At 33.6% G+C, this 16873-nt stretch overlaps 1 protein-coding gene across 5 annotated transcripts in view; it reads left to right on the top strand.

Moving 5' to 3' along the window:
* Window positions 1-8897, top strand: part of LOC105334546 (protein C-ets-1) — a 29696-nt gene extending 20799 nt beyond the window's left edge. For 3 of the 5 annotated variants that reach the window (XM_011438047.4, XM_011438049.3, XM_011438048.4), the window contains 7 exons: window positions 3671-3793; window positions 4390-4590; window positions 4929-5024; window positions 5197-5271; window positions 5389-5598; window positions 5830-6081; window positions 6504-8897. In XM_011438047.4, coding sequence (XP_011436349.2) covers window positions 3671-3793; window positions 4390-4590; window positions 4929-5024; window positions 5197-5271; window positions 5389-5598; window positions 5830-6081; window positions 6504-6847 — 1301 coding nt within the window. In that variant the 3' untranslated portion in view covers window positions 6848-8897. Of the gene's footprint in view, window positions 1-2495; window positions 2702-3670; window positions 3794-4389; window positions 4591-4928; window positions 5025-5196; window positions 5272-5388; window positions 5599-5829; window positions 6082-6503 lie in introns of those variants that run through there. The other 2 variants (XM_011438050.4, XM_020069865.3) reach the window with 2 other exon arrangements.
* Window positions 8898-16873: the final 7976 nt, after the last annotated feature.

The raw sequence follows: 16873 nt of genomic DNA, 5'->3' as shown, positions 1-16873 counted from the left end.
AGGAGCAAAAATTTAAAATGATTTCCCATGTTGGACAGAATTTGAGATTCCCTCTAGGTCTGCACAAGAGAAACTTGTACCCCGCATAATATAAGCTCGTTTAAAGACAAAACGTGTCACAAGATAGGCAATTTAATGAATCATTCAACGGCCATTGTAGCTGGAACAGTCCTTTAATGTTTAATTTGTTAATTCTGTACAATTTTCAGCTTTGCTGGTTTAACACTGGCAACAACTCGTTACCTGAAGTAGAAGTTGTTACACATCAAATTAATGGTGTCTTTCTCATGTTTTTGCTTTTTGTCTTGGGCTGTATTTTATGTTACATAACAATTTAAACGCTTTGCATTTCTTTTTTGGTAACTTCAGGTTAATTTAAAAGGGAGTGATTTCAGAAAATTCAAATTTAGCACTTAAGGCGAAAGTTCTTTTTTTTTTTTTCAAAAAATTAATTTCTTACTTTTCTTTCTTCAAATAAAATTTTCATTTGTTTGAATCAGAAATTGTTTGTTTTTCGAAATGTAGGAAGAAGAATGGAAAGTTACAATCTTTTATATGATCCAGGTGGATATAGTTGAGTGTCTGCCAGTTTTTCTCTAAATTTCTAAAAAGAATAAGATATCTCCTGTGTCAGAGAGATAAATTGTTGCAAAAACTGTTTTTTCTGTCAGATTATGAGAACACAGCGTGTTGAGTGATGGATGCCTGAGAGGAGATATTGGGCCCAGAATGACATTGACTATAAGTGCTTTTATGAATGAAGAGTAATTCAAGATAGAAATATATATACTGATGTTTAGCATTTGAATATCCAGGGCATTGTGCTCTGCAAACAAGACAGACTAATACACCCATTCAGTTAAATGCCTTTATTTGCATTTTGAATTAATTTAAATTTTTTTGTAAAAAGATGTGGTACAGGGGTTCCAAAAGGGGTTTGAAAGAGTGTTAGCAATAAAGTTAATGTATAGTTATTCTGCACAGTACAGTGCCAGGGTCAGAACTCCAGCATAAACTATTTGCACAAAATTTGGTTGAAGCAGCGCGAGCTGGGCAGGTTCAGCAAAAAGGCTGAGGGGGGCAGGTCGTGTGGATGTGGTAAATATTTACATGGCACAAGACAGGTTTCCATTAGAGTTTGCCACATGATAAATTCATCTGTAAATAATTTGGACAAAATTTCTAGAATTACAAAACACCTACAATGGAAAACAGAGCAATAACACCATAAATTATGCTGCTTAAAGAGAAAAGACATTTGTTTTTAAAAAGAAATCAAGGGGTTTTTTTCCCAAGGATCATGGTCCATTTAAAAGGTTGGTTTGCTTCCCTTGAATTTGCTTGTTGTAATTATTATATAAAAGGCAAGCGTTTCTGATGTGGAATTACATTGAACATGTGCATTGTTATCAAGCCATCCCCTGTTGCCTTAATTCGATTACAATCGGTAAAAGATAACAGATAAGTTTGCAGATAAATCATCTGATGTAACAAGTTGTTCCCAGTTCAAACCTTTCATGTAAGCGTAGCAGATACTAAGATGCCAACATCCCACATCATGGCGATTCTTATCACCAAATTCTCATCATGATGCTAGGCTATTAAACTGGACACAAGAAAAGCCCCGATATGGGCAGATAAAAGTGAAATGAAATGGCCTGCCATTAAATCACTTCAAGATGGTCAATTTGTGTGGTTTTCATTAGTCATTTGCCCTCATTATCTGAAATAAAACTGTCTCCCACTAATTCACCCTTATTGATCTATAGATCTTAATTTGCAGCAAGCAAAACCATCCGTTCAGATAGGTTAAGTATACAATCTTGTATGTAAAAGTAAGAGCTAGTTTTTAAAGATATTCAATATTATATAATTTACCTTAAATTTCAGAATTCTCATTTTATTTTTCAGATCAATATGTCTTAAAAAGTCACAAAATTTTATTTCATAATATTTATCACTATTAATGTCTCTAAGTTTGTTATTTTAAACAAAGAACTAACTTTCTATTTCATTGTCTGGTTTTGGATTAATTCTCTTAAAACAGCTTAATCCCCTGAAAGAGGTTTTTTCCTTTTATTTGCTGTATGTATTTGATGGTATGTTTATCAGAGGTAATATCTTAAGATGGAGTCTCACCTCAGTACTAGGCCCCCCATAATCAAGCACTTTCTTCTCAAATGGTCATCCATTAGATGACTATTTAAATAGCAGTAAGAACTTAAGTATATACTTATATCTCTTTTATGGTGGACCAATAGATTAGAGATAAGAAATGACACCCGATTACAATAGAAACTGATTTGTGCTATTAATCCTTGGGACAAACATAACACTTTTATGTGTGAATTTAATTAATGTCTTAATGCACAAACACACATTTCTCTCCTCAAACTTTATTTCCTTTGCTCTGATTGGCTGAAGTCAATTTTTAAAGATGTTCAAAAATAGGTTGAACAACCCTGTGATTTCATGGGCCATTAGACCAATGATTGCTTGCTCTCTGATCCACACTTACGTTCTAGGAGAACAGAGTTAAATATCATGTCACAGAACCGACAATTGATTTAGTTTTGTAAATTTTCATTATCACTTTGGTGGAGCTGCTTTAATGTTATGAAATATCCATCAGTTTAAAAGCAACTGATCAGTGCTCTTATTCATTTTGAACTAATCATCATGGTGGCTGATTTTATCAGAGGTAAGGAGTTTTCTCTAAAGTAAATTTTCCACTCAATTCTCTTTTTTTCCCCAATTTATTTTTTTAAGGCTATTTTAATTTAGTATGAGAGGATCTTTGATTAATACCAGTAAACTTTTTTTATAATTACTTTTTTGATTTCAGAGTCTTAAAATTATCTGCAAACCTTAGATAATTGAAAAAGAACATCACTTTTTTAAAGGAATTTTTTTAAGAAAAGTGTTTTAATGAATAGATAACTTAATTGCAAATCAGATTTTAATATCAGATTTTAAAAAAATGCGAATGTTTTTATATCATGGAAATAAGTATTATTGCTCATAGATATAAATCAATATACATGTAGTGAATCATAAAAAGAAAGGACTTGAAAGATCTAGTGTTTGCCAATAGTTTGGTTGTAATTTGATTTTGTAACTGTCTTGAAGAGTATTGTTGTGAAATACATAAAAATATTGTACCGGTACTATTCTATGATTCACTAGGCCAAGTACCTGTTGTTTGGTATTTATGCGATAATGAAGTAAATTGGATTTTTTTAAAAATTGAGGCAAACTGATAGAAAACTCCTCCATCAGTCTATTATAAGAGAATGTAAGTCGAAGACCGCCCCTTGTTGTAGTTTGAATTGATATATAAATATTGGAAGGAAAAAGATTATTTATATGTGTAGTAGTAAAGGTAGTGATACATAAACGAATGACTGTCTTTAATTTACTCCAACCAGTCAATATGCTCCGGAGGAATTTTCACCATTTACTTCATGTCTCAGGTATTTTTAATGATAGGAATACCTTCCAGAAATGGTGGTGTTTTTTTTTTGTTTTTTTTTATTCTTTGCTTGTTTAGGAGAGTAAATTGTTGAGGCTGAGTATCCATATTCTGGACCTAAGAGAGTCCGGGGCTGGATGTGTGTGTGCCTGCTTTTAGGAGAGTATCCAAGCTTATGCTTTGTTCTTTTCTTTCCAGATATTCCCTCCACGACCACTGTCCCCCCACTGACCCCCGGAACCACTCAGAAAATGTCCCAGGCTGTGCATGAGAGCTTCAAGACATTTGAGAGGGAGCAGCAGAAATTTCACATCTCTAATGGTAAGCCTGAAGCCTCTTCAGATAATTTGTCATTCATGTGTAGGTCTTGTAGATACTAAATTATATTTCTTATTGTGTCAGGTTTAATTTTTTTCAAGTAGAGGTTTTGAAGACCTGACCTTAATTGCTATGACATTTTGAAGCAGTCGTGTATTTTTAAGTAGGACTTTAGACATCACATTCTGTATCCAATCATTATGCTGAATTAGCATACCAGCCCACTTGCGGGCCTGTTGTAGATGCATACAGAGACATCAAACATGTGCACTGATCTGTACAAAATTCGAATTAGATACAGGTGAAAAATAAGGCTCTAACATTTCTGTTGTTTTAAGAGATCTGACGGTTCATTTCTCTTCACCAAGTGATGAATATTTCAAGATTTAACATATTAACATCTTTTCAAATATTATTTCACGTTTCAACATAACATCTTTTGAAAAATTATCATCTCAGATTATGCTACACTTTAATCCTTTAGAGTGTAAAATTTTATTTTACATGCAAGGTCATGCAAACTCAACTCATATCTTACAGCCATGGCATGGGCATTAAGGTTATTTTTTTTTTCAACATATATTATTTTATCTAAATAGATCCTTCCCAGTGGTCAGAAACTCATGTCATGGTCTGGCTGAAATGGATTGCACAAGAATTCAACATATTGGGGATCAACCCTGCCAATTTTACCATGAGGGGCAAGGACTTGTGTCAACTGAAGCGTGATGAGTTTTTGGACCTTGCTCCCCCCTATCTTGGAGAAATAATGTGGGAACATCTAGAAATTCTGAAGAAAGGTGAGAAATGATTGCCTAAACATGCATGAAAACTACGCTATTAACTATATTGTTTTTCGCATGAGTAACAGTTGTTTGGTATGATATGCCTTCCATCTAGTCGATTGTTGTAATGTACTAATAAAACACCCACAACATATTAATTAAACAATATTGGGAAAACCAAACTGAGATAACATAGAAAAGATTGAAATAAAACGTAAAAGCCTCAAAAAGAAGAAGTACTTTTTTTTAAAGAAACTTATTGCTATTTTGTTAACTTTACTCATTTCCAATGTCTTTTGGTCACTAACTGACCTTGTTTCCTTGTATTTATGGTTTGACTGTATTCTGTACAGATGTAACACATGAGCATCCAAGTCTTGGTAGTGCACCCAGTAGCTATAGTGAACCCGTCTGCATGCCCGAGTTTGGAGACCGCTTTCCCATTCAAGGTAAACAACAGACCATCTGCTACATGCATCTTAAATCTGTATTGGGCTTTGTTCTGTGTGGTGAAAAAGCATGAAATAAATATAATACTGAAAAATGCCAATCAAAAAATTACTTTCTCCCAAGCATTAATTTTTATGGATATATAACTCTGTTTTGTGTTATTTTTTGAAGGATTTTCCAGTCAGGTTGAAAACAAAATTTCAGCTTACAGACTCAGTGATGGCAAGGTCCCAAGTGCACAAACATGTAAGAAAGCCTCTGTTATACAAGAAAAATAATTTACTAAATATTTTTTAATACAGCCTCTTGGTGCAATGACAAATTTTTTTTTAAATAAAATTAAATTTTTTATCCTGTTTTTAGGTGCTTATGGAGCAATAACAGAATCCATGCAAGCTTTGAATGATGTGGGAGATTCCCCAAACAGCCGAACTTATGAGGACCATTCAGACTGCCAGAGTTTGGAGTCGATTCCTCACTACTATTCATCAGACAACAGCCCCACCACCGAGTTCTATCCCCCCATCCCTGAACAGAAATATCAACCTCCAGTGCTGCCAGAAATCTGCCATGGTAAGTGCTCACACATGATATTCAAAAAATAAAAAAGAATTGGTCTTTAAAATAGATTTTTGTACATTGTATTTTAAATCTATAAAAAGAATGACATGCAACTTTATTTGGGTACTCTTTTATTCCGTTGACAAAGATTTGAAATTTGAAATGATAGCATACATGCCGAACTGGACTAGCACTGTCAAGTTTCTGTAGAGTTTTAATTGTGGATGTCGGTTGATATTGTAGGTCAGTACATGAGGCAGGATGCCCGATACCAATACAGTCATGTATATCAGAACCAGATGGTCCCAAGCATTAAGCAGGAGTACATTTGGTCAGACTGCTCCGAGAGCAGCCTCAATGACAGCTGGTCATCTGAGTACCGAGGGGGCCTAAACATGGGCGTGTCACGGAGCCTCCAGTCCTCACCCACCGATCTCTCCTTCCCTCAGTCCGAGGTCAAACCAAGCAACTTTCCAGCCATGGTTGGCTATTCTGGTAAGGATTCCATCGGATGTTTATTTGATTCATCAAAAATGCTGAATATTTTAACCAGTAGGACTTTAACTAAATAAAATGTGTACTTAATTTTGTGTTCCAGTGCATACATTTTGTTCAGAAATGATTAATTTAAAAAGACTCTAGAAAAGTTTTGTGTATCACACTATGGAATCAATTTAAAATTGAACACTTATGTTCATGTCATAAGTAAAGAACTTGCTAGACATTGGAGTTATTTTAATTGCATTGTTTCTCCAAGTGTGTACAGTTAATTAAATAGTATTACAAATGGAAATTATTTTGTTATTTCGGAAAAAAACAAATAAATATTTTTGTATACTGCATCTTTGAGAATTTAAAATGTTTTTTTTTTATATAAAGAAAAATATGAATCATGTTTGAACATTTCTATTTACTAGGAAGTGGACCAATCCAGCTGTGGCAGTTCCTGCTTGAGCTGCTGACAGACAAAAACTGCCAGCACTTCATCAGCTGGACAGGCGACGGCTGGGAGTTCAAGCTCTCCGACCCAGATGAGGTAGCCAGAAGATGGGGAATAAGAAAAAACAAACCAAAAATGAACTATGAGAAACTAAGTAGAGGACTTCGTTATTATTATGACAAAAATATCATCCACAAAACAGCAGGAAAGCGATACGTCTACAGATTTGTTTGTGACTTGCAGACCCTTCTGGGTCACACTCCAGAGGAACTTTTTGAAGCATGTGATATCAAACCTCAAGCTGACAAAGATGATGAGTGAGAGTCCAAATCACTCAAATGTTTGGGTTGCAAATTTTGAAGTGAGTCAAAATCACTTCGTTTGCTTCATTTGGAAGCAGTTTTTAACCTCTGGTTTCAAAAATCCTTTTCTAAACCTTATTGACACTGATGATGGTATGTAGAGCAAGGCATGTTTTGAAAAAGCGGTAGCCTTTTCAGATCGTTATGAAGTAGCTTGATTTGAAATTGAGGCAGTTTTGTGATGATAGATGAGATGCATTGGCCACAGAAAGATATAAGGGGCAGAGGCCTCTTGTCATGTTGTTTTTATATTATTGATCTCAGTTTTTCCAAGCTGAATATTTGAACAAAAAATGGCATGTTTTGTTTTGAAAGGCCTTACCTATTTTTGTTGATGTTAAAAAGGCCAGATGTACTACAGCAACTTAAATTATGTATGTACATAGTTATATTTAAATCTCTTTCTGGGAAAACCATGGTAGCACAAACATGTACTTGCTGTTTTGAAGGTTACTGACACTAACTTATAGGCAGCTAGTATACTCTGGTTAACTTAATTCAGTCATGCATAAAACATGCACACGAGTCTAAATCATGCATTCCACTTAAAGTTAACCTGTACAATTCTGTTTTCACAAGACTTCTTTTACCATTCGGTTTTCCTAAAAATGAAGAGATTTTTTTCTGAATCAACCCAAGAATCAAAATGTTGGTCCATGTGTCTGTTACAATGATGCCATGTCAAAGCAATACAAGCTGATCACTGCTTTTTTCTGATGGTAAAACAGTGTTGCTGTGTGACACTGTTATTTTATATGTATATATTGGAGCATACACAAATCTGTTACATTTTGAAATATTATACTTATAGTGCTGGAAGAATTCTGATGTTGTTAGCATCATTATTGTTGTGTACTTTTATATAACATAATCTGAACAATTTTATTGTATCAAATGAAAACAGAAATGTCCATTTAGCTTTTGTATCATTGCACTGCCTTTAAAAGATCAAAATATAGCCATTTATTCGTACTTACTTTCCATTCTAAGCATGTGTTGATTACTTTCTGTGAAGGATATCATTTTCATTTTTTATAAGGGAGAGATTAAACTTTTTCAAAGATTTTCAATAATCTGTTTCTCTGTATTGAATTTGCCTAGTCAATTATTTCATCTTTCAATGCTTTCTTTGCCTGTATAGACCAGTTGTGTTCAAAGTTTATTTTTAACTGGCAATATTTCATTATTTACAGTTATAATGTGAAATTCTTTTACAATAAGAGATTGAAGTGGTATGTTGTATTCATCTACCACTGACATTTGTGTTCAACTCCATTTTAATACTTTTTTTTATCGATCAACTTAACTGTCATTCGCTTGAAATTATTTTTAAAATGAAGTTTTGATTTTAGTGCAATCTCTTAAACATTTTATTTTTAGAATCAATGTTTAATGTGTTCAGATTTTTATTTTCACTTTTAATTTATTTTTTTTTTATATATAATGGAAATCATTTGAACTAGGATTTCCAAAGATCTAAAATTGAATTTTTTAGGACGACATAATATCAGAAATACGGAGCTAGTGCCTTAAGTCGTTTCTTTTTTTCATGGAAGAAAACATCAGTTTATATGAAATTAAATAGACAAACAGAAATGAAATCAACTTGAAAAGTAATGTTTGTTTTTAAGATACATTTTGATTAAGGAGGAAAGAAAGTGTTTTCTGTATTGTTTGCATGACTACGTTTCCTCGTCATGCTTTTGTACATACTTTTCGACTAGTTGTAGATCAGACCCGATATCTGTACAGCTTTCCATCTGATCGTTTTTATTTTTGATTAGATCATCTTGTTTTCATATTGTGCCTTGATGGCAAGAACAACTTGCATTTTTTTAAACAAGATAGTCGTTGATATGCTTCTTTACACAGTTATATTGTTTAATTTATGGAATTCAAACTTGATTTAATCATATTGTTAAAAATGTTGCTTTTTTTATTCAAGTATATAAAATTGTATTAATATTGTAGATATTTGTATGAAAGACAAATAAAAACAATTAAAATAAGAGGATGTGTTTTTTTCTTGACGTCATTGATGTCAGATAATGTTATTTTCTGATAATTATCCCCAAACACCCACTAATGATTATCAGGTGTACAAACAGGTGAGGAGGTGGGGATGTTGTTAGGACTGAGTACGTTGTAGAGCAGTCATCAAGCATACCAAGGCCCATAGTCAAATACCTCTTAGATTGATAGTACATGAACACATGTTTCTGCAAGACAGTATATGATTTATCACAGACATGTTTTAGATATACTTGAATACAATATTACATACAAAAAAAATAATTTGATTGTTGCTGAACACCAATGAAGAAATAACATGTGTACAAACTTAATGTATTTGTCTAAAATTGATAAATCTCATAAATGCTATTTCAAATTCTAAAAACAAAAAAGTCTTGCGGATTGATACCACATTTGTGACGTATTTAATCTTTGTTGGTTAATGGAAGAATAAACGCCACGTGATACGCAAAAATTAGTGCCACGGAAAAAGTGGCGGTGTGAAGTATCGCTTCGTGGGAAATTTGAATATTGAGTTCTACTTTCCTCTACGTTTTACATCATCTTAACCACGCCAAACTATGCTACTTTTAACTAAATATGAGGTGCTTCTGCGCTAGCCAAGGGTTTTCGCGAAGTGGACCGAAAACGCTTGGTTGGCGAAGATGGATGCGGTGTTTTTCCGATGGTATGTCAGTTTGGAGCACATAGTAAGAACATTCGTGCACAATCTCTGACGGTAAAGAGTTCACGAGATAGTACCTTTAATTCACAACCAATTTTCAATTAAGGTGGTATGGGACACCTCTACAATGTGACACAAAAACAATAAAATCAAGTATAATTTTACACTGAAATGGTTTCTTCTTCGAATGTGCAACAGAACAGCATCGTGCAAAGGGTAAGTTAGAGTGTCCGTTACAAATCTGTTAGTCATGAGTCCGAATCCCGCTGAGGCTTTCATAATTTTAGAATTTCAAAAAAAAATTAAAACATTTTTTAATTAAATATTGTAAAATTTGAAAATTCTAAACCAGTGAGAGTATTCTGATTATAACGCACTTTATCCACATCAATATTGACAGGTGCCCCATTCCTATCTCAATTTCTATTTTTCATAGTAAAATGCTTGTTAAAAAGCTTTAACTTCAATATAACAAGGAATACATGATATGGGTACATAGTACTCAGAAACATCAATGACAAGTAGATTTGAAAAGAGAACGGTTACAGGGAAGTCCTGACACACTGGGTCTCCAGGTGATTAAGAGGGCTCGATGGTCGTGGTCATTTTAGACTTTATCGGTCTCCTTTAAAAGAAAAGCTCCTGATAAAAATATAGGAAAATACCCTAATCTGAAAGGTAAAATATATGGATTCCTTCTTTTCTTAAGTTTAATTTAGCTTAACAATCCATATCTTAAAATTTTAAGATCTATGTTTGGTAGTGGGCAGACCAGGGTCAGAGGTCATTACAATGTATTGAATATAACATAACCATGTTCATAAAAATAAACCACCATCATAAATTCATTTTAAGTACAAGAATTTGAATCAGTAACAGCGAATTAGGCTTATTTTTAGGCACGAAGCATCACGGTGTGCCGGGAGGGGGGGGGGGGGGGGGTCGGGGGTCCCACTTTTTCTTGCAGCATACAATTTTGTTAAATTTACAGGATTTAGACAATTTCTGAATTGTTCTTTCTTATTCTTTAAAGCTTTTTAGCTTGTCAAGATTTGTTTTGGATGAGCCTGGCCCCTCCACTTTAAAAAAACAACAACAATACTTCACGCCTGATTTGATGATGTAATCTTTTGTTCATATATGGACCAATTGCTCACAATATTGTCATAAATCGAGTTTGTCACATGTTTGTTACATGTGATATATTTATTATATTGCTTGTTGGTTTCCATAGAAATAGAGGAAAGAATATTCCGTTGATGTTCTATTAAATATTCAACGTAAATCAGTTAGTCTAGATTTCCTGTTTTGAATAAGAAACTTAAAAATAAGTAGGCTACTTAATTGAACGGACGATAGAACGTTGACAATAAACATAATTATGTACATCTACACATAATATGTATAAAAAGCATTGAAATTCCCCAATCAAGTGTACATGGAAGTCTTGGCCCTTCTTTAAATAAAATACAAAGTGAACAAATATATTTTCAAAAGATTACTCTATTTCAAACATATTAGAATTTAAAACTTTCCATACTATCTCAGATTTTGTTAACATTAACAAATGTTGGGGATGGATATATAGTTATAAGCTTACATATGCCGAAACGCTCAAGTGGGTTTTTCTTATCTTTATCCGTTGCATTGTCTGTCGTTGTTGTTGTTTTGTAGTTTTGTTGTCATCGTCATAAACTTTTCAGAATTTCACCTATTTTTCCTGAACAACTCGGCCAATCTTATTCAAACTCGGCACAAAGCATCTTTAGGTGAAGGGAATGTAAGTGTGTTAACAGTTTCACCGAAAAAGTTGAACCTGGAAAGCAACCCCGGGTATGGTATACTCAAGTTTGTTCAAATCATGGTCCAGAAAATGTGAAACTAGTGTGGAAGCATCCTCAATGCAGATTCAAGTTTGTTCAAATCATAAACCCTGTGGATAAGGTGGGGCGACAATGGGGGTCAAACTTTTTCATAAGAATAAACAAAGACAACTCCTCAATACCGATCGATTTATCCAGAAAAGCTGAAACTTTGTTCAAAGAGTTATAATTGAAAATTAATAAATGACAATAAGATTATTAATTGTGCACTGGTTAATTTAAGTAACATTTCTGCGATTGATATTTATTAATTTTGTTTCACTAAAAGAATTTCTGTTTCAGCGCTCAAAGTCGTTAATATTTGCGAGCAAGAAATGCTGTAAACCAGCGTTTATTCGCGTGTGAGAAATTTTCGCGAGTACTTCTCGTCGCGAACCATTTTTTGTCATATGGTTGTTATATCAACGCGAGTCTGGATAAGGCTTGGTCGCAAACATCTGTTGTCTTGTTCATTCTTAGTAGTGAGTCGCGAAATAAAGTCGTCGCTAATAACAGTTGGTTTGTCGCAAGTCTGTCCCTTATTCCTGTTATGTAGAATAAGAGTTGCGGATTTGATTTTAAAATGTCAATCGATATATTTGCATCTACCGAGTATTTCCCCTCTATTTCTGTCTAATCCAGTTATAACAAGTTTGAAGGTTAAAAACCTTTAGCAATTTAAGAAGGCCGATTTGGGGTTTTTGCGGAAAAACTACAATAGCAAATCTCTTCATTTTTAAACCATATGTCATTTAAACCAATTCTAGTTACTTTGCAAAGTTTAAAGAAAATCGACCGTCTGGTTCTTTTTTAGGGACCATCTCAAAATAGAGGTACATTTACTATAGGAATACACTATAGATGATAAACCCGCGCAAGCGCGGGAATTAACACTCTATGTACACATTATTATGATATAATGCTTTTATATGTTGAACCATTTTTATTGTTCATTTTTGTATATACTTTAATTTGTGCGATTATTTTCCTTATCTTATTCTTAAGGTTAGACGACACGTTCCTCAATTTTAGATAACTTTTTCCAGGAATTTGGTAATGGTTTACTACTACTTTGACAAGCTTTCTTGCAAAAAAATAGGGTACCTTATCAGGCATTTCTGCAAAATACTAGAGTATGCAATATCCTATATAATCTTCTTGAAAATACACTGGAATTGCTGATATAAAATTAATACATCTACAGGACAGCAAAATTCACTATATCAGAACAATGTCTCCACCGGGGCGGGGCTTTGAACTCACGACCTCTAGAACCTATTCGCTTTTGGCAGTGAGCCGCCACGGTTCTAACCACTCGACCATCTAGACATATAACCAAATTCAAGTAAATTCTGATCATTTTAAAGTAATTATAAAATTCATATTTTTTATTGGAACTCTTTATTACGAGGAGATACAAAAAAGATTTTTGAGGAACGTGTCGTCTGACCTTAATCGAAATAAAAAACAAACTGCATTGTTGGATATTTAGAGAAGAGGGCAGGGATGAAAAATCTCAGCTGAAATGGATAATATATACATGTACTTGGCATTAATCCTGTTTGTTGCAGCTGACTGAAAAAAAATAAACTTTTTAATTGTATTTATTTCAAACCAGTGAATGGGTATTTACTCTCTCTCTCTCTCTCTCTCTCTCTCTCTCTCTCTCTCTCTAAATTTGGTTCTTTGGGTCAATTTTAAATAAAAGTTCTATTGCTGTCGTAAATAAGAATTTCAGATAAAAGACTGTTTTGAAAAACAATTGGGGGGGGGGGCATTCCTTATAAACTTCCCCGTTTTATGCATACACCATTTATCCATATAGACGTAGAAACCAATAATCTGTTCATTAATCATGGCCTATCCTATCTAAGGTTTATATCTAAGGTTTACATTCAATCTTATCTGTATGAAATTAAAACACACTAGGTTATGCATTATTATCCATTTGCATGCATATTTTAAACCAAAGTTGTCAGATTCAATTAAAGTATCTGCCCGATGGTAACTTGCCCTACACTTTCCGCCATGATGTCATTTAGTCAACCCGTTTCTGGGCACCCCATTCTGGAAGGTTCTTTCCATTAATACTACAATCGCATTAATTGTTCCAATTTATTTATTAACTTTTTGTATTAATCGAATTCCGATCTAAGGTATCTGCCCGGGATGCATGATGAACTCGTCCTACACTTTTTGTTAATTAGTCAATATCCGCGTTCTTGATTACCCAGTTCTGGAAAGTTCTATCCCATTCTCTCACCAGAGGTCGTGCTTTGCAAGCGAATGAGTATCAAAACTAAAATCGCCCACTAAAGAAACGAATTGACTTAGTTTATTTATTCAACATTCGTCAAATCTTAACATTTATGTTTTCTCTATATAGGCCCACAGTAAATATATTCACTCTTTACGTAATCAATTAATATTATTTCATTGCAAGTATAACGTTATATTTTGATCGAGACTATCCCTGACTTGGATCCGCCAAAGCGTGTCCACTACCTTACTCTCATTTTTGCTATTTCGGGCTTGTTTATCAAAAATGAAAGTAGGTTTTTGATTAATTTCACAATAATAACTTATCAGTTAAAATTCAATTGTACCTTACGGACATCATTACACATCTGTTGATATACCAAAGGTGTAAGCAAGTATTCTGGTGCAGGCATTTTGTAGTTTATTTGCAAAATGCCTTAATTTATAAGTATAGATGTATATAGGAAACTGTCATTTTCCGCACTTCGAAGCAGATTAAAAAAATACTAGAATAGCTTTTTATTTCAAATTGTAATATATGATTGCTTATATCATTTCCTACCTTATATCTAAAAAATACTAAATTCTACCATCTTGTTTTAGTGGGGGTCATCTCAGAATATTAAAATGCACCACATTTTGCTATACATTTGGAGCATTACGAATGAAGATTAGTAAAATGGGTGTATTCAGAAAATAAGAAAAATGTCCCCGAGGATAGCATAATTCGATAATTTCAACGGTGTACAATGTTTACTTTTTCTTTTATCTTATTTCTTATAACGTGCTACTACAAAGCTTCAATTTATCATTACGTCATAAAAGCGCAATGGCAATGCTCCCCTACCGCACAACGGAAAAATCGTTTAAAAACAAAACAAAAATTCATAAAAAATCTAAATATTTTTATCTGTATTTTGTTTATTGTGTTCAATTTTAAAAATGACATCGAAAAAGTTTCATACGAATATCAATCCATTGTACATATATGGAAATTGTGGAATGCACAAAAACACGCCCAATGAAAACTAAGGTCGGCCTCCTTAAGAAAACTCATGGAAAAGCAAACGATTGCTCTTTCAAATTTATCAATTTATTTGAATGTTTATTTAATCAACAAGATGCTGTACGATAAAAAAAAATAGATTACGTGCAGTATATATATCAAACTCTGACTACAATTCAGGCATACATGTGGTACATGCACAACATATCACATATGCAGTCTTTGATGAAATGTATTGAACCACACGTTACAAAATTGATTCTTTGTGTCACCATAGACAAAGACACTGAAAGATGTAAATATAATGTGATCATTGCCGTTATTTTACGGTTGGGGTGTGAACAAATCCATTAAAACCCCCATAAGGCTTTATGATAGATAGGATCACAATATTCAAAGAATGATTTCATATACCGTATGGGTGATCACGTGGGTATCCGACGATGGATTTCTAAGTTCTTATATAATTGTATCATATTTAGCAATTTTACAATTACATGGAAAAACATTTTTACGTTATTTTCATGATGATGGTCAGTCATAAGATAGTCGTAGATTTCAATAGAAATAAAACTGCTTAATTCTGGAGACATATACATGAAAGTCCCCCAAAAATGTCTCCAATATCTAGCAGTTTTATTTTTACTGTATTTATTTTATGATTTTTAAGGCTCATCTCTTAATTTCTACCGTGGTACCTTCGTGCAACCAGACCACTCAATGAAACCTCTGTATAAAGATATTGGGGAAAACAATGAAATTTAATAGCTAACATTTATGGATTTTTTATTTTACTAAATAATAGTTAATAGCTTATCAGTTCATATCTAGAAGTTAAAGGTAGATATGACGGTTAATTTCTTGACCAGCCAGACTCCTTAAGCATGTACTTAGCTGGGTGCTCTGGAAAACCATGTACATTGCACATGGATATAAGCAATAAGGAATCATTCTTTGAGTTATATGAGCTGATCAAATACGGTCGGGGTGATCAAATCAAATAAAGCCCAGAGGGCTCTACGTTAGATTTTATCACGACTGGCCTTATTCGCTCACCTTATAATACTCAAATAATGATTCCTACTTACTTTAAATTTGCAGCAATTGTACGATTAAATAATAAAATTATCATTGATATATTGTATTGGACTAAACATTACGAAATGGAGTTTGTAGTGTTATCACAGACAAAGACACTGGAAAATGTAAATATAGTAGAAATCAAGCCGCCCCCCCCCCAAAAAAAAGTTTCCTCTTTGTGTTCTCCATTTAAAGAGAGAGAGGCAGTTTGCTTTCTTCATTGTTATCGAATAGCGCAATGAGTAAAACTTGGCAAAATGTGATGATTTCGTTGATTTTTTTTAAAAACAAAATTATAGCGTTCATAAGGACACATGTTGAAAAAAAATACTCATTGCCTTTAACAAGCTTGCATACAGTTTATCCTGTTTTCAGGAGGGGGGGGGGGGGGGGGGTGATTTCTGATGGGACACTGGACAAAATGGTGTCCCATGACTTTCGAAAAAACACCGTATCATTTTCATAGCGTTCGCTATTTGACCCAACTGAGCTTCTCGTCTTCTTCAAAACTTACAACCAATTAGGCATTGTTCTTTGATACAGTGACATTGTAGGCTAAAGTGACTAAAAGGTTCTATAATCTCAGAGTCATTTTCCACCCACCACATAACCGATTTCCAGAACATGCGCGACTAAAAATCGCTTACGCAATCTGTCAAAAAAAGGGGCAACGAGTATATATGCATGTGTCATGATGTATGCTTTAAAAAAAATGAAACGCATATACGTCTTATAACTTATATGGTCTGAAAGTCAATAAAACTAGAATTTAAAAGTTGAAAAGTCTAGATGGTAGAAGACAATTACGCCTATGTCTGAAGTCTATATTACTCATTATCAGTTGTTGCTCACAGTTTGGACTAAGAAACCTACATTTTCTGCGTCACCATGTGCACTCGCTCACTCAGTTTATAGCGCTTAAAACAGCTTGAGCGAAAACTGGCTGTCCGCAGTATACTGATATCAATTAACAGCTTTAATATTTAATACAGTATTCATTATCTTGATTTGTGCGTAGTAGTATTTAAGAAGAATATAATTACAGCTTATACATATAACTCTATATTTAAATGAGTTTGT

Source organism: Magallana gigas, chromosome 2, assembly GCF_963853765.1.
Source record: "Magallana gigas chromosome 2, xbMagGiga1.1, whole genome shotgun sequence".
NCBI lineage: Eukaryota > Metazoa > Mollusca > Bivalvia > Ostreida > Ostreidae > Magallana > Magallana gigas.
The sequence above is the reverse complement of the archived record's forward strand: the minus strand, read 5'-3'. Positions and strand labels throughout refer to the sequence as shown.